Here is a 26,196-nt window from a genome sequence, read left to right as displayed (position 1 = left end):
AAATGGTGCATACAATTTAAATTGTATTTAATTTCATCGAAATGAAATGATCGCCAGAATAAAAATGGGTCCATGTAACAACAATCACAATGGCCTTTTCAGAATGTATGGATGCCGTTTGATTTCTGTCCTTACATATTTCAAATATTTTATATCATCAATTAATATATTACTTATTATATCATTTATTTATTACATTTTTAGAAATATAGCATATTCTAATTAGCGATATACCGGATATATCTATACCCTGTATGAGGCAAACGTATCGGCATGAGCGATTTGACGTTATTATCAAGAGTAGTGCATAAAGGCTATTGCGGACTGAAAAAAATGTATTAATTACCTTAATCAAAAATGTATTACATGTGAAATGTTTCATCTTGACCTCTCTAAAAATGCTCCACCGTAAATGATCGAATGGGCCCGCATGTCAGAAATATCGATATTTTAGTGCACCCGTGAAAAAGCTTTAGCTGATTTCACTCAATTAATGGTGCATAAAATGAACAAGGTTTAATTCTGTTATTTTTTGACACATTCTTAAATTAAACCGTTGCAAACTGTTGAGATCTGATCAAAGATTTTCGACATGTAAAAAATGACGTCATAATCGTACTTGATTTCAAACGGCGAGGAGATTCCTGAAAGTGACGGAGTTAGGGGGCTATGCGATATATATTTAAGGAATGAATTTTATTTCTACCTATGTTATACAATATAACATAACTTGGTGCAGTTTACGCTTTATAAACAGCGAAGCGGTTTATATTTTAAATACAATATTAATCCAGATATTTCATTTTACTATAGTCTGTCCCAAGTTATTGCTTCTATCAATTTTTGATGATTTTTAATAAAAATACACATACCTGTGAAAGAAATCCAATTGAAATCGATGAAAGGGAATATATCCAAGATATCTTCATTGAACAATTATCCATTTTCACTCATAAAAGTTCACAGGAACGAAAACAATTTTCTTACGGAGTTTTATAATGGGAAATGTTTACATCTTTTCTCCATTCGGAATACACTCGGAATACATCGCACAATTTTTTAACGTTATCATCGGGGCTTATTAATGGCTGATGCAATGCAAAATCTCCGAAGACTTTCAATTTTGGAATGTTTGAAACCTGAAGCGGTAGAGGGGGTGTCTCAAAACAGATAATCTGGACATTTTTCATATTAGTGGATGAACGTAGTTTGAGCACAAAGGTATTTACTATTATTGAAATATCAAGCAAAAAGTGGTGGAAGCAAAAACTCGGGACACAGTATAATATCTCAATTTAAGTCCTTGCAAGTTTCGATTCCATGATTATCAGATTTGTAACTGACTGCCAAACCCTTTGATGCACGGTGTTATATACTAAAATCGTGAACGAAGTTTAATTTGATTCATATTTTGAAAAGAAAGTGAATCACAATGTATAAATCATATCCGTCATGGTGAACAAAATATATATAGTATGCATGGGGGAGCATTTTAATTTGTGTATGATGTAAAGGCTGCTTCTAAGACCAATAAAAAACATGTTTAAATGTAGGAAATAACGAGCCCACAAGCCAATCATAGCTACGCTTTTCAACAGCCTCAAAAGTACATGTACATAGTATATATAGGGGTTCCCTATTCCATGGCACTCAGTTCATAATTATCAGGCAACGTTTTTGTTGAAATTTGAGCAAAATTTCTATAAGTTCAAAGATAGCACCCAAGAGACAACCAAGGCAGTCTTAAAAAATAAACAAATAGGAAACAACTCTATTCAAAACAAAAAATGAAAATAACAATAATCTTCCGGTGATATTATTACATGTTTTCCTGGGCACTGTCATAATTTGATATGCTCCTAGAAGTTGTGTACATTTGTTTTTACAGGGTTTCCTGTAGGCTGATGAATACAAAATTAAAATGAACTGATATTTTATCAAAGATGAAGACATAGCATCCCATAACATAACATTATCATAAATATGATAACAATACTACTAACTCACAAAATTTAAAGTAAATCAAAAAGGAACAACTACCTTAGGAAATTGCACTGTTTCTAGGATGTCTCTGTCAGGTAGCTTTAGATAGTAAGGCAGGCCACTGGATGACCTTCCTGAAATCAACGCAAAACCACTGGCCAGGGCGAGAAAACACGAGAAGAGAAGTAGTGTTTTCAGCTCCATTTTCTGAAGAAAACGAAAATAGAACCAATTTAACAAGAGCTTGGACTTTCGGTAGGATGTTAATATCTGGTTTGCTCATCAAAACAAGCTGTCAAACATTGACTTCCTTTCTTCTAATTCGCTAATAGAACCTCATATATATTCATAGAATGTCAAAACCGTTGCTCTGCTGTGTGAAATTGACGTGTTTCAGTAAAATATACATCCCTTGATGAAGTCGGACGAGTGTCATTGTGTTCAATCTATGCATATCTATTAGCCAATGGCTGGACAGTTAACAATGTGTAAACCCCGTCTTCATCAAATCGGAGTTTATCACGTTCTCCCCAAAGTCCAAGCTCTTTGTGGAACGGTTCTAATTATCAAACTGTCTTACGACCGTAATGATACATGTAAAAATTGAGACAATGTGTTACGGCTTTTAAGACTGGAAAGGGAGAGGACAAAATTACGCGATGGGCAAAGTTTGTATTCATTCAGTCTCACTATCAAACATCTTTAAAATAGCTTTCGTGACTGATTGGTTATAATCTTGGCACTGAAGGAATGCTAGAAAGAAAATGGCGTCATGATCAGCGATTGAACACCAATCTTATTCTTAGCATCTTTTTAGCACAGATATGATAACGTTTGTAGCTAAATTTATATGTACAGTTTTTAATACAAGAGTTGTTTGTGATACACTTATGCTTCCTCCCTTGGAAACATCCATGACAAAAATTATCGGAAACTGCAAAAATTGGAATTTTTCTAAGTCCAAGGTGCATAACTGTCAAAAATTGTTGCTCGATTGTAACCAAAATCGAACTTGACCTAGACATTATTATGATAAATCTGTATATCAAATTACATTTCACTTATGTGCAACCTCCTCAAAGAAAATGAGCGGAAACTGCAAATAAGTGGAATTTGTCTACGTCCGAGAGGCATAACTCTGTCATAGATTAATCGATCGTACTAAAATTCAAACTTAGTCTAGTTATTATCATGATACATCTGTATACCAAATTTCATTTCAACACATGCAATCGCTACGAAGAAAATAAACGGAAACTGCAAATAAGTTCAATTTTACTAAGTCCAAGGGGCATAACTCTGTCGAAAATTGCCCGATCGTACCTAAAATCAAAATTGACCTAGATATTATTATAAAAAAATCTGTATACCAAATTTCATCTCAATACGTGCAACTACTGCGAAGAAAATGAACAGAAACCATTGGTGGACCGACCGACAGACAGACAGCAGCAAAGCAATATGCCCTCCCGTCTTCGAAGGGGGACTAAAAATATACATAATCATCAAAACCATTTTGCCTTGCTATCTGAAAACAAAAGACTCATAGGCCTTCATGGTTACCTGAATACCACAGCCCTTAAATGGACCTATCAGGGTATCCAATGTTTGTATTTCAAGCTTTTTTGGGAATCCTTAATCAGAGACTACTCTTAATATTACTCTCACTTATATCATTTGATGTTTTCAAACATTAATTCATTAGGGGGATGTCGCATTACATCGGATCACATGTATTTATACCCTTCTTTCAGGGGCACACAAAAAGCAAATAGTTAATTGCTACAAGCATACATTACACAGAAAATTAAAAGATTTTAAGATGAAAAATGATATACGACAAACGACAGACGACAATAGGTTACTGATCCGACAGACACAATCTAAATGACCTCAAACAAATACATGTTCACTAAATGGTTATTTTGTTACACCCCCCGCACTTTTTATAAAAGCTTTAACCCTACCCCAATAGGCAATAATATTCACAAAATAAGAAATGGACATCATATACTTTAAATCAATGCATTTTGATTTTTTCCTACGTCTGTGAAAGAACAGAAAAAAAATTATATAATTATTTTAACTATATTGCTATATTGTCTAAGCCATGAACCCTTGACGTAAGGGTCACTGACTTAATAACAATGCGTTTAGTTATCTTTGAATATAATTATATATAGGAGTAGAGAAAACGATATTCTACGATTTAACCAATTTCACTTAATGGACATTTTGGCCACCACGATAGGGCCTGAACCCCTGACCCACGGTCCATTGATTCCACAGGTTCATTGACATTATAATCATGCATTTTGGTGTTCTTTTTTTTTAATTATCTAGAATATTGGAATAAAGACAATTTTCTAAGATTGAATACATTTTCACTATATAGTTATATTATTTGGCCCTGTTCTATGGTCATAACATCTGATTTAGGGGCAATGTATTTCACAATTTAGATAAACTCCATGGACATCATAATATGACATGAATTTAGTGTTTCTCAAATATTTATTGGAGTAAAAAAGAAGAGTTTTAAGATTAAATACATTTTTATCAATGACCACACCCTAAAGCTTGAACCCATAACTGCCGATTTTCACAATTTTGGTAGAGGGCTTTAATATTAGAATTTTTAGCATATTTGATCCCGCCATTGAGGCCTTGGGGTGGTAAAGTAATAGATTTTACAATTTAGATTTAGATGTTATAACTAAAAAAAGTACAATTGGCATTGTACTTTTTTAAAAAGAAATTAAAATCAAAAAATTTACAACAGACGACGCACAACCTACGACGACGGACGACGACCAATTGCAATAGGTCACCTGAGTGACCCAGGTGAACTAGAATGAAATGAAAAAAATATTAATAAGAGACTTATTAAAATTTGTTGGCGGTGGAAAAAGTACTAATAAACCTCATTTGATAGATTAACATGGAAGTGCGCAATTTTTTTTATTACGTACTTAATTAGCTTAATGCTTTTTACTGTCATTGATCAATTCAATGCATTTGAAATGCTTCGAACTGTAAATTCGATTTATATCAGGAATATTAGGTATTTGTACATGTATATATCAAATTTGTTTTGTTATCCGTGTTATTTCTACTGTCTATAAAATAAAATGAGCAATGATAATTTTTACACAAAGTATTGACTTCTCTTGGTTTCAATGTGTGACAATTATAATAATTGTGCAGAGAGAGAGAGAGAGAGAGAGAGAGAGAGAGAGAGAGAGAGAGAGAGAGAGAGAGAGAGAGAGAGAGAGAAAGAGAGAGATATCATGAAATGATTACAAAAGCCGTTTTATCATCTTCTTGCATTGAAGAAAAGCAATTTTTGAACATTTAAAGAAAATAAACTAAATGACCTTTAATAAGATTTAGATTTTTGGTAACCTTATTCTTGAATCAAAGTACTGAAGTCCTGACGGTAGTGGATTTTATTCATAACTATTTGTTTTAAAATCAACGATATGTTATTTTGCATGGCAAGTAGTTTCTAATCTTTAGTTAAATTTCGCACAATTTTATCATATGAATTCTCAGACTTTTCCGACATGAATTTTGAGAAATCCCATATGAATCATGTTGTGTGATAGGTAAAGATAGAATTAATTCCATCAAACTATGTAAGTTATCAAAATATTTCTGAAAAAATGTATGGATCCAAGCAATATTGAACTCTAGTCTCGTTTAACCCGACGCTCAGCTGTCGTCGTTAATCTCCGACAAGCAAGAGAGACTCTCTGTTTGTCGCAGATTTACGGAGACTGCCGAGCGCCGGGTTGAACGAGACTTTATGGAATACATACAACTACAAAAAATATCTAAATTGTTCGTATAATTTTAAATCTGACTATTTTCAAGGTATTAATAATAAAAATAATAAGTTCCTTGAAAGGCAATGCTTCAGCATACATTACATTACATCGAATTCATCAATTATTTTCAAGAACAAAGTCTTGACAGTGGCGATGATTTGTGCTTAGGTAAAAACACTGTTTCACTTCCGGTTTGCAAGAGTAACTGCATAGATGAGTTGATTAAATTCAACTCTCAAAAATCATGTGTGGCACGTATTTTTAGGTGATAATTTGTCAAGTCAAATTTGTCAACAAGTAACTTTTGACAGTCGTGCAAATTGTTCCTCAATGAATATATACGCATCAAAACTAACATTGTGCAGTAAGAGTAAGTTGCTATGCAATAATAACCAAAATAGAATAAACGGAGCGCAAATAATTGGTATATAAAACAATATGTTATCAATGAAAGTATGTTAAATATTTCATTTTCAAACAATGAATTGAATGAAATCTTGATTTGTGTGTATTTTGTAAATAGGCGATTCTTTTCTTCGAAGATAATATAATTCCTTGACAAGTATGTTTATGATCTTGGAAAAAAAATACAGGAGGTTTACTTCTACATTTAATTACAAAAGCACCATTAACATTGTTTGCGTCAGACGACCATCGCCTGAAAGACGCATTTGAGTATTAACAGATTACCTTGAACGTTACTTAAAAGAAGCACAATTATTTTTTAAAACAAGCACAATGATTTTCTGAATACTTCTATTGATAAGAAGCACCCTTATGTTAAAACAAAACTGTCACTAAAAGTCATGGAATTTATGTAATTGTTTTGGTGCCAAGTATTTTGGCAGTTAATTCATTTTTTGATACAAAGAATGTTTTTTATGATACCATTTTTACGAAACAGCTTGGTTTTATATCTAAAGATAAACGTAAACATTCCAAAGATAAGAGTCGGCACGAGGCATCGTCTTATAAGCGTCCGACTCTTCTCGCCTGTTTGCAGCACCTAAATAACAAGGCCGAACAATGAAGCTGGTTTTTTTTATTAACGATATATGTTGGTTTTATTTTAGAGAAAGCAGATTCTTCGTGTTTTACCGACAACAGCAACAAGACAACAACAGTACAGGAAAATAAAACAAAATGTGTGACAATTATAATAATTGTGCAGAGAGAGAGAGAGAGAGAGAGAGAGAGAGAGAGAGAGAGAGAGAGAGAGAGAGAGAGAGAGAGAGAGAGAGATCATGAAATGATTACAAAAGCCGTTTTATCATCTTCTTGCATTGAAGAAAAGCAATTTTTCGAACATTTAAAGAAAATAAACTAAATGACCTTTAGTAAGATTTAGATTTTTGGTAACCTTATTCTTGAATCAAAGTACTGAAGTCCTGACGGGAGTGGATTTTATTTATAACTTTTTATTTTAAAATCAACGATATGTTATTTTGCATGGCAAGTAGTTTCTAATCTTTAGTTGAATTACGCACAATTTTATCATATGACTTCTCAGACTTTTCCGACATGAAGTTTGAGAAATCCCATATGAATCATGTTGTGTGATAGGTAAAGATAGAATTAATTCCATCAAACTATGTAAGTTATCAACATATTTCTGAAAAAATGTATGGATCCAAGCAATATTGAACTCTAGTCTCGTTTAACCCGACGCTCAGCTGTCGTCGTTAATCTCCGACAAGCAAGAGAGACTCTCTGTTTGTCGCAGATTTACGGAGACTGCCGAGCGTTGGGTTGAACGAGACTTTATGGAATACATACAACTACAAAAAATATCTAAATTGTTCGTATAATTTTAAATCTGACTATTTTCAAGGTATTAATAATAAAAATAATAAGTTCCTTGAAAGGCAATGCTTCAGCATACATTACATACATTACATTACATCGAATTCATCAATTATTTTCAAGAACAAAGTCTTGACAGTGGCGATGATTTGTGCTTAGGTAAAAACACTGTTTCACTTCCGGTTTGCAAGAGTAACTGCATAGATGAGTTGATTAAATTCAACTCTCAAAAATCATGTATGGCACGTATTTTTAGGTGATAATTTGTCAAGTCAAATTTGTCAACAAGTAACTTTTGACAGTCGTGCAAATTGTTCCTCAATGAATATATACGCATCAAAACTAACATTGTGCAGTAAGAGTAAGTTGCTATGCAATAATAACCAAAATAGAATAAACGAAGCGCAATTAATTGGTATATAAAACAACATGTTATCAATGAAAGTATGTTAAATATTTCATTTTCAAACAATGAATTGAATGAAATCTTGATTTGTGTGTATTTTGTATATAGGCGATTGTTTTCTTTAAAGATAATATAATACCTTGAAAAGTATGTTTAAAATCTTGAAATGTTCTACAAAAAATTAGAAAAAGTGAATAAGGAATGCTTCTTTAATGACAAACACAAAACATCAAACGCTGACAAAAAACGGAAAAGTTTACAATAAGTATACTAAATTGATACAAAAATATAGGAGGTTTACATTCTACATTTAATTACAAAAGCACCATTAACATTGTTTGCGTCAGACGACCGTCGCCTGAAAGACGCATTTGAGTATTAACAGATTACCTTGAACGTTACTTAAAAGAAGCACAATTAGTTTTTATAACAAGCACAATGATTTTCTGAATACTTCTATTGATAAGAAGCACCCTTATGTTAAAACAAAACTGTCACTAGCAGTCATGGAATTTATGTAATTGTTTTGGTGCCAAGTATTTTGGCAGTAAATTCATTTTTTGATACAAAGAATGTTTTTTATGATACCATTTTTAAGAAACAGCTTGGTTTTATATCTAAAGATAAACTTAAGCATTCCAAAGATAAGAGTCGGCACGAGGCATCGTCTTTTAAACGTCCGACTCTTTTCGCCTGTTTGCAGCACCTAAATTACAAGGCCGAACAATGAAGCTGGTTTTTATTTTAACGATATATGTTGGTTTTATTTTAGAGAAAGCAGATTCTTCGCGTCTTACCGACAACAACAACAAGACAACAACAGTACAGGAAAATAAAACAAAATGTGTGACAATTATAATAGATGTGCAGAGAGAGAGAGAGAGCGAGAGAAAGAGAGAGAGAAAGAGAGAGAGAGATCATGAAATGATTACAAAAGCCGTTTTATCATCTTCTTGCATTGAAGAAAAGCAATTTTTCGAACATTTAAAGAAAATAAACTAAATGACCTTTAATAAGATTTAGATTTTTGGTAACCTTATTCTTGAATCAAAGTACTGAAGTCCTGACGGTAGTGGATTTTATTCATAACTATTTATTTTAAAATCAACGATATGTTATTTTGCATGGCAAGTAGTTTCTAATCTTTAGTTAAATTTCGCACAATTTTATCATATGAATTCTCAGACTTTTCCGACATGAATTTTGAGAAATCCCATATGAATCATGTTGTGTGATAGGTAAAGATAGAATTAATTCCATCAAACTATGTAAGTTATCAAAATATTTCTGAAAAAATGTATGGATCCAAGCAATATTGAACACTAGTCTCGTTTAACCTGACGTTCAGCCGTCGTCGTTAATCTCCGACAAGCAAGAGAGACTCTCTGTTTGTCGCAGATTTACGGAGACTGCCGAGCGTCGGGTTGAACGAGACTTTATGGAATACATACAACTACAAAAAATATCTAAATTGTTCGTATAATTTTAAATCTGACTATTTTCAAGGTATTAATAATAAAAATAATAAGTTCCTTGAAAGGCAATGCTTCAGCATACATTACATACATTGCATTACATCGAATTCATCAATTATTTTCAAGAACAAAGTCTTGACAGTGGCGATGATTTGTGCTTAGGTAAAAACACTGTTTCACTTCCGGTTTGCAAGAGTAACTGCATAGATGAGTTGATTAAATTCAACTCTCAAAAATCATGTATGGCACGTATTTTTAGGTGATAATTTGTCAAGTCAAATATGTTAACAAGTAACTTTTGACAGTCGTGCAAATTGTTCCCAATGAATATATACGCATCAAAACTAACATTGTGCAGTAAGAGTAAGTTGCTATGCAATAATAACCAAAAGAGTCGGCACGAGGCATCGTCTTATAAACGTCCGAATCTTCTCGCCTGTTTGCAGCACCTAAATAACAAAGCCGAACAATGAAGTTGGTTTTTATTTTAACGATATGTGTTGCTTTTATTTTAGAGAAAGCAGATTCTTCGCGTTCGCGTCTTACCGACAACAACAACAAGACAACAACATTACAGGAAAACAAAGCACCGGATTGTTACGAAATAAGCTTCCTACGACAGATGATTAACCAAGAGACTGTTATCCGTCTCGCTTTGGTCAAGAATGTCCATGCTCTGGTAAATGACATCAGCATTTTGAAAGAAAATTTTGCGGCAAGTGAAACAAAAATATCAGAACTACAGCGGACGGTTGATGCATTAAACATTCAGGTAAGTTCTCTTCAGCAGGAAAATGGCCAGCTAAAGAAAAGTAGCCTAATCAGTCAGGCCAAGAGCATGGAGCTGGAAACGAAATTTCAGAACGTTAGTGACAACGTAAGTGCTCTGCAGGGACAGCTGAACGTCATTCAAAAAGAATCGGACGACAAAAGACAGGAAATGTTTAACAAAACAAACGCTGCTCTCAATGATATCAAAATAGAAGTGCGATACCTCTCTGTCACCTTGTTGGATTTCAAAGAACGCACGGAAATTGAAAATGAATCGAGAGACAAGAAATACTCTGAACTTGAACGCCATTCGAACACATCAATTGAAAGTTTGAAAGTTAAAAATTCTTTAACAAAGGAGTTTGGTAATCTTAGATCATTTGTACAGAATCTACAGGACTCCCATACAGAGATAACAGGTATTTACAGGTATTTACAGGTATTTACAGATATATCAGGTATTTACATGTATCTATGTTTAAAAAATTTATCTCATGGATATTTAAGGTGACGGCCAAAGTTATTTGAAAATTCTTTCTTTGTTTCAATTGTTTTTATTTTATTTACTTTAATGTTGATAATTATATAATAAATAAAACACCAAAGATTTTCAATTCCAATGTCAATGCATTGATTAAAATAATGAAAGGTTTTTTCGTCCTCATTGAATCAGCGGGCTTAAAATTAATCAAAGTACTGAAGTATTGAAAGCAGGGCTCTTTTGGTGTGTCTTTATGCATATTGTGTGGTAAAGACTAAAAATTAATCTCTCTCTCTCTCTCTCTCTCTCTCTCTCTCTCTCTCTCTCATAATTATGCTTTTAATGTCGGCAAATCGTCAGAGAGCGACCAAATTTTGTAAGCAGCTACAAACAAAAATATATCTGTCTAGTAGAAAAAGTTCAACAGTTGCTGCCTTGAATTTTGCAACAAGCGCTATATATTTAATCCCCATTTCTTCAACGCGCAGCAAAGCAGTTCATAAGAATTCATGCGCATTGTAAGTATCCATAATGCATAGTCTCTTTTTAAACAAGTTATTAATAAGAACACTAAAAAAGAAAGAGTTCTCTTAAAATTACAAAAAAAAAAAGAAACAAAATGCCAACACTTTTGACAAAACATGGCTCTTTGTGTAATTATCTGGTATAGCAGAAGCTTTTACTTTGACGCTGTTAGGTTTTTTGGTTTACTTTTGAAGTTTTGCTATTTATAGTAGCATTGGCGATTTGCCTGCCTACAGCCAGGACTCTGCTTTCAACAGAGCCCGGCTAAAAAAACAACACAACTGATATTCATCCATGCTTTTTACAATGCATGTATATGTAGTGTTGTAGGAACCTCTGGTTTCACAAATTATCATAGGTCATTTATATTACATCACATAAAAGACAAACTTGTTATAGTAAATAAATCTTTACTTGCATGTTCTAATGTTTCAATCGAAAATCATGTATTACACTCTATAATTATGTTTCCAGAAAACCTCAACAGAACCGTAGCCAAGTTTGATGTCCAGTTCACACTGTCGGAACATACACAGCAAAAGTTCTCATCCGCTTTAGCGTCTTTGGAAACGGCCCAAACAAAGTTGTCAAAATCAATCGATGGTGAGATATCAGTATAACACACTTATAACGAAATGCCAGGGACGGGCGACTTCGTTATAAACGTAAATTGTTATATTCGTCAAATTAACAACTTGTGATAAAGTCTCAGGGAATGAAAACCACTTCGCTCTATGCGTTAATTCATTATAAACGTGTCCGCTATAACCGTGTTTTACTGTATTTACTTTTTAAAAATCTTGTTTTTTCTTTATTAACATAACTAGGGTTTTCCGTTTCCAGCGGAAGACCCCTTTTGTTTTTCTTCGGATTTTTTTTTCATTATAATTATTCTTATCTGACTTTTTTGGTGGCTTATATCTCATAAACTTTTTAACCGATTTCCACGAAATTTTCTGAACTTGTTTTGGATTGTACATACTCGAGGTTATTAAACTTTGAGCTTATGACGTCATTTCCGGTTTCAAATATTGACGATTTTGCAAATTTTTAGGGTCATTTTGTCCACGCATCCCCTCTAAAACTAATCGAAATAGAATTTCAGGGTTTGTAGATGAATGGCTGTAGATGTATCCCCTTGCTTCCTATTATGAAAATTGCTTAAGGCCTCGAAGCTGGCCTGAACCTAAAAATTAACACCAACTTTTTTTTTACGAAATGTTCGCATATTTTCTGTAATATTTTTTGACGTATAAATATTTTGTTTAAAACATGTAATGCAGAAGTTGTTTGAAATTTTATGGGCTTTCATTTGATATCAGAAAAAGGCATGGGCCCTAAAATTAGGGGCCAAGAGGGCTCTAAAGTCTTCTTACAATTACTCTTTACTGAACAATAATTTGTTATTAATCGTAGAAGCAAAAATGTTTATTGTAGAGCTGCCTATCTATACAGTATCTTAATCATAAATGTATATTATGTAATTAGGGGGTTCAATGGTCCAAAAGTTCAAAACTTCGATCACTCATATCTCAAAAAGGAGATGTATTTTGAAAAGCAATGTAGAACAAAAGTTGCTAAAAATAATATTCTGTACAAAATGCGTTCTTTAATTTTTTTTGATGGCCCCATTTAAGAGTTTAAGGGTCCGCCCCTAAAACACATTTGTTCAGATATCCCGAAAACGGTAAACAATTTGTGAACACTTTTTGAACAAAATATGTTTATATTTGCAAGACTTTTCATTTGATATCAGGAAAAAAGGGGCTTACCTCTCAAATTAGGCTCTTATCTCTCAAGAGGGCTCTTCTTACAATAACTCCTTTCTGAAAAACAATTTGATATCAAGGAAAAGGGGCTGACCCCTCAAAATAGGGACCAGGAGGGCTACAAAGTCTTTTTATTATAACTTTTTCCTGAGCGATAATTTGATATCAATGATTTAGCAAAAACAAAAAAACTTTTTAAGCTGAATCTAACGCTTAATTCAATTTTAAAATCGAACGATGCACCATAAGGATATTGGGGTTTTGATTTTTCCGGAAATTTTTTATTCTGCATTATTGGTTAACAGAAACAGTGTTATGGTCAAAGTTAAATTAACTCGTCCCTAAAATAACTCGATTATTGTTAAATTGTACTCAAACACTTTCGGATTTTTATTTGCTAAGTCGTTCTTGAAATCGGCCAGATGTTTGTTAATTCGTACTAAAAATTATTACGATTTTGTTAAGTCGTATCAAGAATAATTTGATTTTTTCCTTTTTCTCTTAGTTACTTATTTTTATTGGTTAAAAAACTCTGCTTCTTAGAGGAACTTCTAACTTAACTTTAACATTAAAGGAAGACCCACTTGTTGCTCTGCAACGAGCTTTGCTTTAGTTTTTCTGTGTTTTTGTCTGTGATAATACTACGAATGGATTTTGTAATGTATAAACACTCTGCTGGATAACCCCAATGCCTAAGTGGCATTTTGCACTCGCTTATGATGCTTTTTCGAAAAAATCCATATATACCAAATAAAAGACCATTTTGTAGAGAGTATATCACAACTTTTGTTTTCAGAGTGATTTACCATACATGTAAGATATTTACCTTAATAAATGTATTTCCAATAGGAAAATAAAAGTTCCCGTTAAGGAAATAAATATAAATATTGAAAATCCAGTAAGAACACCACAGAAATTATATTTCCTATAGGAGAAAAATAATTCGAGCAGGAATTTGATGCAGACAGATAGTTTTCCTATAGGCAATGAAGATTTCCTATCGGAATTCAAAATCCTTTGGAACTTTTGTTCAAATCCTATTTAAATTTAAATTCCAATAGGGAGTCTTTCATTCAGGTAGGAAATTACAAATAGCCGATAGGAAATTTGTTTTTCCCAAGGGAAAAATATTTTCCTGAAGGAGTTTATTTCTTAAGGTGGTATGTTTCAATCAAATTCACTTGATTTTATTGTTGTTTTTTTTTTCGATAAATAGTATGTCACAACATGGAAACGTCCCATACCACCTTAAAGGTTAAATATCTCACCTGAAAGTTGAGATACATTAATAACAAAGGTGTTTATAAACTCCTTAAGCAATGGCCAATTATCTATCAACTGTTCTGTTTTAAGTTATCCAGACTTCTCGAACTTTTTTATTTGTTTTGATGTTTTACTAGACTTGAAAACAATTCTCCGTAAAATATCAAAAATTTAAAAAACACTAGAAAACATTCTCTATAATCTTTTCAGCAGTGGGTATAATAAATAAAAAATGAATTGAAACATGAACTCACTTTAACGTTGTTGCAAACTAAAGGATATTACGATGCATGCATGCGTGCTTGAAGACAGCAAAGCTAATGTGATTTTAGTAATATTCATGGGCAGCAATTTACGTTGAAATAATGGAAAATTACACCCTTAATGAAACATACTTTTAAAATGCGTATTTTGTTTTACAAATCAATAAAATGTGTTATTAGAATATTGCATTTCAATGAACATTTAATTTTGTGTATCAACTTAACAACGAAATCAAAAAAAATCGGTATTAAACGAATATTGTTTACATAACAGAATATAAAGCAAATTGTTTATTGTAGATACGAGTAACCACCATGCATTTTCTGCGGGAATATCATCAGGTAACTCTGATTGGACAGGAAGAACACTAGTGTTCCCCAAAGTAATCTACAGTGAAGGAACAGGCTACAACCCCAGTACTGGTATCTTTACAGCGCCCACAGCGGGGACATATGTGTTCTATGTCTCTGTTCAGTCTGCACAGCACAACGAGATTCGACTAGACATAGTGTTAAATGGATACAGTAAGGTCAGGACCATGGCTTGGTTCGTCGGTGGGAGTAGCAGAAACATTTACCAGACCGGAACCAACCTGGTCATCTTACATCTACAGACCGGTGACAGTGTGTGGGTCATGCGGGCCGCTGGCAAAGGTTACTACAGTGATTCTGGTTCCATAACAACGTTCTCTGGATTTAAACTTTACTAGATGTGATAATTACCGTTAATGAAGCAAAAAAAAAACTTGTTTGAATATTTTTAAATCAAGAACTTGAACATCACAATTATTGTTCAATTTAAAGACTTGAACATTGAAGTATTTTGTTTTCTTATTATAATACTGTACATGTATTTATAGAATTTTCATACAGCATTTTGAATATATGTAAAAATTTTAGAAATTAACGAAAGTTTTTCCTTGTGTAAGACGTTATGTGTATATGGCTATGAATAACAAAAGATCAGTTTGATAACATTTTTGTTGTTTAAATCAAATCGTTGAAATTCGAGAATTCTGAGATTGCGTACCATTATGCCCAGGTAAAATTTATTCGCCCGACACTGGTATTGGACGACACGGAGCAGTCACATTAATTTCTTCGAACACCGATATCTTCAAAAGTTTAAATATTCATTCGCCGGTGAATCGTCGCTCGATTATCGAATGTGAAGGTGGTATGGGACATCTGTCGATATTAATGTGGATTAAACTACATAATAATTAGAATACTTTCACCGGTTTAGAATTTTCAAATTTTACAATATTAAACCAAAAATAACTTGGAGAGGTAAAAACTATAAAACAAAAGCGGGATTCGAACTCGTGACGTACAGATTCGTTGTAAATCCTCTGACCCACCGCGCTACGCTGTTAGGTGACAATATTGGAAAAGAAACTACTTGTATAATTATACTTCATTTTATTGTTTATTTTGATAAACAATAAGTCACAACATGGAGATGCCTCTTACCATCTTAAGTCACATTTGATTTTTACGGTCGGCCGATTACTAAACAATTTCGCAAAAGTTAAGCATTCACCTGTAACCACGCGGGCATTGCTTTCAATTTAATGACGAAAATTCGGCCATCGACGCAGAAAAAAATTATAACATGCAGAAAAATATAATGTGGTCGGTCGATTAAAAAAGAGGTCGATATGGACAAAGACAACGTGTGATGAACTGCCGACTGTCGCCTGAATAATCCCATTATTGCCTTAAAAACCGTTGGCAGTCAGTCGTTAATGGAGGTTTGACTGGAGTTTTAGTGTCCAAAAAAAAAAAACCAGAGTCGGATGATGATAAACTATTCGAAGCAGTGCAGCCAAAATTATAATAATAAAACGAAGTGATCACCTTTGGCTCTTTGAAAGTTTTTGAGTCGACCGATCACCTCTCTAGATCATCGGGGTCTGAGCTCCAGGGGTCGGGCGATAATATGCGGGTTGGGTGAATAAAATAATCCTCTTGACTTTCCTTCTCTCTGTAAACTCTTTATGACAAATATTTTTTTTCAGCCTCAGACAAATTTCCCGGTGTCCTATCAAAAATTCCATTGTCATCTGTTTCATGTGATTGTCATCTGTTTCATACTTGGATATTTTACTGGAAGTGGGCATTGATGGTAACCTAACAACAAAACCTTATGATAAACGTGATGACAATTTTTCTATATTCAACCTTCCTTACTTATATTTAGATAGCAATATACCTTCATCGCCTGAATACAAAGTTTCGTCTCTCAGTTATCATTAGAACGGCTTTGGTTTGGTTTTTTCGATAGCATCACGATGAATTAAATAAGGTAAGTCACTAGCGTCAAGCATAAACAATGCTCGCCGCCGGTGTAAGAACTGTATGATTGGTCAACTTGTTTTCTTAGGCGGAGCTCTTGAGCGCTAGCAACTACGTTAGTCTTTTTCACTGGAATACGCATGCTGGACTCCATAGTAGAGGATTCTGGCAATACTGTACTACCGTAGATAAACTGTGCCATTTGAATTTCGTTTTATCATCTTCACATGAAGTTTTGTGTTTTATTGTAAATGTCAAAAGGTAAGAGTTGCCTAGGTCTTATAATGCAAAGTTTTTTTCAATAATATGATAAATAGCTAGCTCTATCTTAAATTCCTTCCAGCTCGGAAAACATATTCGGATATGTTTTCCGAGCTTGCCGGAAAGACCCGAGAAGATACAATTGCTACAAAACAGTCCCAGTGGTTCTTGAAATTTTTGGGAGTTGATTTTAATCAACTCTCCTATACAGTTACTCTGGCAAACCGAAAGTGAAACAGTGTTTGGACCGAAGCACAAATCATCACCGCTGACAAGACTAAGTTCTTGAAAATGATAGAAAAAAATTCGATGTAATGTATGCTGAAGCTTTGTTTTTCAAGGAAACTTATCTATAAACACTTTGAAAATAATCAAATTTTATATACTACGAACAATTTAGATATTTTTGTAGTCTCGTGTATTCCTACGCCAGAGTTAATATAGTCTCGTTCAACCAGAAGCTCAGCTGTCTCCGTAAATCTGCGAGGGGGCTCTCTTGCTAAGCTTGTCGGATATTAACGGAGACAGCCAAGCATCTAGTTAAACGAGACTAGAGTTCGATATCAATAGTGCTTGGATCCATACAATTTTTAGATAACTAACACATACTAGTAGTTGAAATCTATCTTTAAATATTACACAACATGTAAACTTTAAATTTTTTAAAGTATCATAGTGCACGTAACACTTGACTATACATTTATATTTTGAGCAAGCAATATATTTTACCTTAAAACAATAATATTCTTTCAATTAAGATATCAATCTTCTGTAAAATCATTTTAAATAAATTCATTTAAATAATGTTGATTGCATGATGCAAAAAAGTTCTGGTGGGGCATGTCTAAAAAATTAAGTCATGCCATTTATGCATTTATAAACTGAATTGTACGCATAAATTTTCGTACTGAACAAAATGTATAAATCTTCTTCTTTGAATGTTTCAACGCACTGTTTCCTGTGGTAATCAATAATCTTTTAAATTTTTGTTGTCCCAAAAAATTTGATTTTATGTAACCTTCTTCATGTTTGTATTTGTGCTGAAATGGGAATTATCTATATCCAGAAACCTAGCCTATGCACCTCATCACTTTAGTTTGAAGATGCTTATTTGTATATGGTTGAGAAAATAAAATTCCACTGAGGTTTTACGTGCACCAATTGTCTTAGTATGTTTCTTTTTGTATGGGGAAAGTTAAACAAAGTCTATTTCTGTATGTATTAACACTATAACTTTTATTACTGGGTATCTAAATTAAAGAATACAAAAATTAGTTTTTTCCTAAAGCATTACTAGGTATGTTTTATTATATATTGCCATACAGGCATACATGGCTTAAATGAATTAGTGATATCCATGTGGAGTCTGAAAACGTGTAAGCATATATAGTTAGACTTCTAATAGCGTCCAGAGGTTAGGTAAGCAGCATCATTCTATGCATTTTCATACCAATTTACAAAGTTTGAAAAGAGTTGCCTTTAATTGGATGTAAAGTGGTTTTTCGTGCTAATAAAAAGGTTGTGAAGAATAATAGAGATGTCTGTATTTTAAACTTTTTAATGTCAAACTTCTTTCCGTTCAATTTCATAGAAAGATTGTTGTTCATATTAAGTCACTAAAACTGATAAATTTCGAGCTGATATGTAAGTTAAAAGCATTGTTAGAATGGTGAGCATACTGATGCACATATAACGAGAGAAACATTTTTTTATCTGCAACAGTGAGGACACCGAAAATATTAAAATAAATTACACCGCGGAAAATTACAATTTGAATTTTCGAGAGAAAATGTACTTTAACACAGCTTTGACGTCCTTCCTTCTTCTTCTCGGATTAGCGGGAAATAGTGTGATTCTTTACTTCTATGCCTGCCGTATGCCTAGGACTAAAAACCGATATTTTATCCCTTACCTCGCTTTGGCAGATCTCTTAGCATGTATTTGCGGAAGCAGTTTTGCAATTATTATTAACTTTTACAGTCTGACGTTTCATTGGGATATTTTATGTAAAGGCTTTTGTTTTTCAATCACCTTTACATTTAGTGTTTCTGCTGCCATGCTCCTTGTAATTGCCGTCAACAGATACTTTAAAGTTTGTCGAACAAACGGGCACCAATTGACGGGACCGACCAGGAAAATTGTTTTTCTCTTTGTTTTAGCAATCTCGATTATAACTAAACTACCAATGCTATTCTTAATGGGACGGCTTGAAGGTTCTGTTGAATAAAACGGCATAGAAATTAACGTCACCTCTTGTGGAGTAATAAAAGATCGGTTTGGTACATATGCAAATCTCTATTTCTTTTTGGAATTCTCGTTAATTTTTCTTGTCATGATATTCACATTGGCACTATACATTCCTATGGGCATCACAATCTATAATCAGTTCAATACTTTTCGAAATTCTAAAGGAACGACAAAAGGACTTGCGATGACAACTTTGAAATTGTCCAAAGATGTTGGTGGTGTTGATAAGTCAGGTGAAACGAAGGCAACGAGTACTCCAAACTACACAGAGGCACAGCAAAACGCCCTGGATTCATCAATCAGCAGAAAGAAGAATACCTATAGACGGCGTGTAAGTCACAATTTTACGTCAATGTTTGTGACGATTGTTATATTCTACATCATATTCTACCATCCCACATTTGTACTGCTTAAAGTTTCGAGCAGGAATCCCATTAGGTTTTGGTCTACGTTAGACGATTTTTCCCTTAACATTCTTGTCATTTTTCAAAATGCATTTATTGTACATTATATTGTTAACCCTTTTGTGTATGCTTATTTTGATATTCATTTCCGGTCACTATTTAAAAAATCTTTAGGTATTTCTCAGCGAATTTCATTCAAAAAGTAAGTAATAAATGACATAATATGGAATATATGGAAATTTTAAAATTTAAAATGGTAAATATATTTGATATTTTTATAATATTTTGTTTCATATTTTTCTTTGAACTTTACTATAAAGTTTTTTTTTCTGAGCCGCCTCTGCTGCAACCAAGCTAATTACACCAGTTCATTCGTGATTCTAGAAAACATAACCGTTTTAATCAGGATAATACTCCACTGTCGACGAACAAGCACATGCATACAACCACCGAATAACAGTGCTTGCTGTTGTGTATTTCCCATCAGGACACTTATACCCAACCCGGAGTGTTATGTACAGCTACAATGTTGAATACATATATTGTCATGACACGTAATCCAGAGGAATTTTCAAAATATGTAAAGTTTTATAAGTCTGTAAATTAAAAATGGTAAAGAACTAGCTATATTGGATTTTGAAAACATGTTGAAAACACTACATAATAGCAACTGGGTGTTATTTAACATATGTAGAACAGCTTGAATGCAAGTATACAATAATTGTTGTTTTTCTTCATTAGTTTTAAGTTTTACAATAATAAATACGCCAAATCTCATTTCATGTCACGTGATTCACAGATGACGTTGTGAGTTTTTATATATGTTAATCTTTTTCCTGGTATCACTACTGAATTCAAAATCCACTGATATTCCCAAATATTGACTGACATTGTCTGACATCCACTGTACATTGACTGTACCTCACTGTACATTTCACTGACTTCCACTGTACCCCACTCTACCCCACTGTACATTTCTACTGAACAGCACTGTATCTCACTGTACACCACTGTACAGTCCTACTGACTTCCACTGTACCCCACTGTACGCCACTGTACAGGGCACTGACCAGCACTGTACCCCACTGTAAGCCACTGTACCGGGCACTGACCAGCACTGTACCCCACTGTAAGGCACTGTACTATTACTTTGAGAAAAAATCAGATTTTTAAATCTTCAGTATATTTTTTTTTCTTCGATATTTATTTTTGTTATGCTGTATATACATGTAGCATTATCATTATGTATACAGATAACTTGACAGAAGAATGCAACAGGTCGTTAAATTTATTTAATACATTTTCTTTATTAATAAATGTCTATTGTTATTGAATGTTACGATCATAAAATTATGATAATTTCCCTAGCTATAAGGTGAAAGTATTGAATTTTACATGTTGAATCTAATTATTAAAAAAGTACATGTCATTATGTTCATTCTGCCAGTCGTTCGAAAATAACCCCCCTCCCCCAACCAGCAAGGTTACATAATCATTTCTTATTGATGATATATGACAAGCCCTCGTTTAAATGATCGGGTTGTTAATTCTCTGTGTCTCATAAGCTGTGTTTTAGCCACTAAAACGGTCAATTAAACACAGAATCCACAAAATATATCCATGCTTGTTTTTTTTTTGAACACATGTCCAAATATCATGACTGCCCGCTTGACTACACAGGTACATTTTGAAGATAGCGTGCGAGTTTCTAGCTCATTTGTTAATTGATTTCTTTTGAATAAAATATTGCAAATGTCGGGTTTTAATTTTACAAAATAACACCTACTGCAGAATACATTATAAATTTTAAACATAATCAGTGACATATTAAGCGGTAATTAACTGTATCAATAATTTCAGCAAGAAATAAAAGGAAGTATGTTGTAATATGCGTAGCTGTACAGTTTTCTTAATATATGATTTACTTTTAAATGTTTAAGAAATAAGATATATAAAATGCTCTACGCTACACACTTTTTTGTATAATGAGAGAGAGAGAGAGAGAGAGAGAGAGAGAGAGAGAGAGAGAGAGAGAGAGAGAGAGAGAGAATACAGGTATATCACTTTCTGACAATATTGTATTGGTGTCATTTGCAAGCGTAGAAAAGTTCACAATAAAATCTATGTTGGAAGTGGCGGTTGTAATGCCGTAAGGGGATTTTAATGTGCTTATACCTTTCTGACTCAAGGAAGGTTGTAACATGTTGTAATATGCGTAGCTGTACAGTTTTCTTAATATATGATTTACTTTTAAATGTTTAAGAAATAAGATATATAAAATGCTCTACGCTACACACTTTTTTGTATAATGTGAGAGAGAGAGAGAGAGAGAGAGAGAGAGAGAGAGAGAGAGAGAGAGAGAGAGAGAGAGAGAAAATACAGGTATATCACTTTCTGACAATATTGTATTGGTGTCATTTGCAAGCGTAGAAAAGTTCACAATAAAATCTATGTTGGAAGTGGCGGTTGTAATGCCGTAAGGGGATTTTAATGTGCTTATACCTTTCTGACTCGGGGCCTCAAGTTTTAGCACTAGAAAATTCATGAGAGAGAGAGAGAGAGAGAGAGAGAGAGAGAGAGAGAGAGAGAGAGAGAGAGAGAGAGAGAAAGAGAGAGAGAAAGAGAGAGAGAGAGAGAGAAAAAGAGAAAGAGAGAGATCCATTTATCAGAAATCGATTAGAATAATAAGAAATTGATTATCTATTAATCTGCTTCTTTTACAAATCGATTATTTTTCTTTATGTCTTACGTTTATTTTTGCCAACCAACTTCGTGGTTTTAGAAAAATATCTGCAAACCTTAAAGCGAAAAATGAAATGTAATTATATGGATAATATCACCCCACCCTTTTTCTTCCCGAATCCACTTGATACCCCTTGCAGTACTGTGTTATGTCGAAACGATTCATGTTAAGCAATCGGTTATAAAAATTAATGCATTTTTTTTTAAATTTTGACCTCGATGTGTAATCACTATTAAATAGATATAATAAATCCCACTTTTATGCAAACATTACATGAAACTAGTACTACATGTAAGTAAATTATAATAATCTTTTAAGACAGATTTTAAATGATTATGATCCCAATGCACCCGGCAACCATAATGATTTTTTTTAATCAAAAGTGAAAATTCAGATTTTTTGTTTTAACAGTGTATTTCCTCGACGTTTACCTCTCTTTATTCCTGGGCCCCAACACATATACACAGGTGGTCAGTTTTCACACCTTGACACAGTCACCCGGCCGTGTGTATAGTCTGAGCCTTTCTGTTAGTTCCGGGTTTTTCGTTGTTCCCAGACAGACAAAAGATTTTTTTTTCTGTAGACATACACAAAGAAGGAGACAGTACACTGTCGATATAAAATATTACTTTTTAGCGTTGACTTTCAATCATTAAGCATTTTTAAGACAATCATTGAATAACGAACTTCAAATCATTTGAATCCATGGACATTATCCCGAAACTAAAGATAAATACATACTTTAATTTTTTTAATGCCAATATGTAGATTGAGCCGCTGTCAGCATTACTACATTTTACCGGTAGTACTTTATTTAAATACTAAAATATTCGTACGTTAGCATGGAGAGAGAGAGAGAGAGAGAGAGAGAGAGAGAGAGAGAGATTTTATAGAAGATTTGAAATGTTTGCTATGATACTATACACTGGTAAATGAAGAAAAAAACAGAAGAAAAAATGAAAAATCGTTTTAAAGGCCGAACTTTTTTACCGGGTGGTAAATCTCAGGTGAGGGCGGGGCTTAATTTCTAGAGGTGTGAAAGCCTCCGGGGCTGGAAGTCTACCTGCGATCGTGAACGCTGCTAATCACTATACACAGGAAGCAAATATTACACAAGATATAAATAAATAGTCAGAATTCGTCATAGTTTGAATATCTTTTTGTTTTAATGACCATACGAAGCGATTTTATACGGAAATGTCGTCCGAGCACGTGTGTAAAGCACAATTAAAAAAATTCAGTAAACTAATTCTGCTTTAAAGATTTAAATCAGTTCATTGTGTTTAGCACTTGACATTGTTTAAGATGTTTATTTTCACAAATATAATTGTATAAGAAAACCATACGATCAGTAAACATATTCACTTGAATGTAAAGGCAGCCATTATACGATGACAACTAACGGAGTTCGTTTTCAATGGAGTGACGTTTTCGTGCAACAAGTTCCAATTGAGTGTATAATCAGTAAATACAGCTTTAATAGCTCATAAGTTTGTTTTAAAAAAGAAAATTGTGTATGCATGTTTTGGGCTGCATGCTCATTCATCGTCGTGAATTTTATTAAGCCATATACATTCAACATGATTCAAAAATAAATTGCGTATTTTCAATTACTGAATAATAAAACTATTTTTCTCATTTATCCGACCCTTACACAATTCACTTATTACGGAAAGAGAAAATAAACATGTTTGACTATTAATTAAGGTGTTGCTTATAATTGAAGAGATGCTAAAATGAAATTGTGATGCAGCAAAAATATTGCGCGGGTGGGGGGGGGGGCTTATGTATGCCTTCCTGATTTTGGAGGAGAATAGTTACAACATGAGAGAGAGAGAGAAAGAGAGAGATAGAAGGAGGGGGTATATTTTTCTTATTAAAACTGTTACTACATGTATATTATGGCAACATTCTTAGCTGTGTAAGAGAAGATACATGCAGATGTATTACTTGTGTTGATAATGAACAGTGTTTAATTTTAATAGTATATATTTAAAAGTACCGTAATAGGGTGAACTATTATTTCAACACTGTTCGTTATCACCATATTTCATTTTTAATTTAACACAATACTTTTGATATCAGCGACTGGTGGGGGGGGGGGGGGGGGTGTGAGGATTTATAAATGTTTAACATGTTTAATATCCGACTTCATTTAAATAATAAAAAAACCGCATCTAAAATGATTAATATAAAGAGTACTGTGGAATCATTAAATTTCGTGGGGGCCAATTTTCGTGGATGACTTAAATGATACAGGTTCGTGGGGACGTAATTTCGTGTATTCATATATATCTACAAAAGGGAATATGACTTTATTACCCTAATTCATCAATTCGTGATGGATGTTATTTCGTTGATGAGAGGTACCAACGAATTCCACGAAAAATGAGCCACCACGAAATCTAATGATTTCACAGTATTTCGTTTATTCATACATGTTATGTTTTTAAAAAAATATATTTCAAATGGATTTAATAATCAAAAGACCACAAATACCCTTATAACGGAATTACATAATATCTTGAACAAGGTGTCAGACGGACAATTTACAAGGTTGAATATTGGGACATTCACACCTTTTGATCTACTGAAAGTATGTATACTATACACAGATACTGACCCGCTGATCTTCCTGTGAAGTAAAACTTCAAAGACATTTTAAAGTCCAGACCAGCAGGCATGTTCACGAAACTTTCCTAAGATATGACCTAAGTGTGTTCCTAAGATATGACTTAGAAAAAAAGTTAGGAACATCTTAAGATCAACTTAGGACACGTCTAAAGATGTAGCTCGACGGTAACTTAGGAATATCTTAACACCCCTGCGAATGTTATTGTCATTTAAATTTTCGACCACGTGATTTTATTTGACCCTTTCAGTTTCGCAGTAAAAATCATTTCAATTATTTCATAGAATCTAGGATATAAAATCTAGAGGTTTATTGATTTTAAACTTTATCTTCATTAATTGGTGAATAAAATGTGTTCTATAGAAATAAATGCGACAAAACAAAAAAAATAGTTTTTGTCTGCTGTTGCAAGTTTTAACATGCTTGTGGAGACCCCCCCCCCCCCCCCTGAGATTAATTTTCGATCCGCGCCTGACCTAGTAATAGCATCAATCGTGAAACAGACTATACTATTTTATGCAGAATGTTCCTCGAAAATGGCCCGATATACTAAGTTTTAATGCAAAAGAGACACTCATTATTATTCTAAACACATGGTATTGCACACTACAAGCATCAAACATGGCTATGATTTTATTAAGCAACCCAATGTTTATATTTTCAACCACTCTACACGTTGTTGAACACGAACGATAACTTGGTTCTGTATACTATCGTTTAATATAAATAACTGCTTGATTGTGAAATAAGACATACATCTTAAAAGATTTTCATGTTTTAACATAAATCCAAGTAGGATATGATATAAAAAATGACCAGTACTTACGTATTTTGAGAATTTTATCCGAACACTTATACTTCCGCTCGAAATTTCACAGGAACTGAACAAATCTCGGTGAAGTCTCGTGAACTTACATTCGAGCACCTCTGGATTTATTACATACTTAGCAACGATAAAGAAAACATTCCGAACACATTCGCAGGGGTGTTAAGTTAGGACATCCTAACCTTCTACAACCATTCTTATTTTTCACATTTATTC

The 26,196-nt window shown here is 33.3% G+C and overlaps 1 protein-coding gene across 4 annotated transcripts in view; it reads left to right on the top strand.

The window, feature by feature from the left end:
• LOC117691263 (myosin-11) overlaps positions 1-26,196 on the top strand; it is a 120,163-nt gene that overhangs the window by 22,545 nt on the left and 71,422 nt on the right. For 3 of the 4 annotated variants that reach the window (XM_034476946.2, XM_034476945.2, XM_034476943.2), the window contains one exon: positions 11,749-11,877. The exons of the other annotated variant lie outside the window; for it this stretch is intronic. In XM_034476946.2, the coding sequence (XP_034332837.1) occupies positions 11,749-11,877 (129 nt within the window). The remainder of the gene's footprint in view (positions 1-11,748; positions 11,878-26,196) is intronic. 4 annotated transcript variants of the gene reach the window in all.

This window comes from Magallana gigas, chromosome 9 (genome assembly GCF_963853765.1).
Source record: "Magallana gigas chromosome 9, xbMagGiga1.1, whole genome shotgun sequence".
Taxonomy (NCBI): domain Eukaryota; kingdom Metazoa; phylum Mollusca; class Bivalvia; order Ostreida; family Ostreidae; genus Magallana; species Magallana gigas.
Note: the sequence above shows the minus strand (reverse complement) of the source record. Positions and strands in the feature narration are given on the sequence as shown.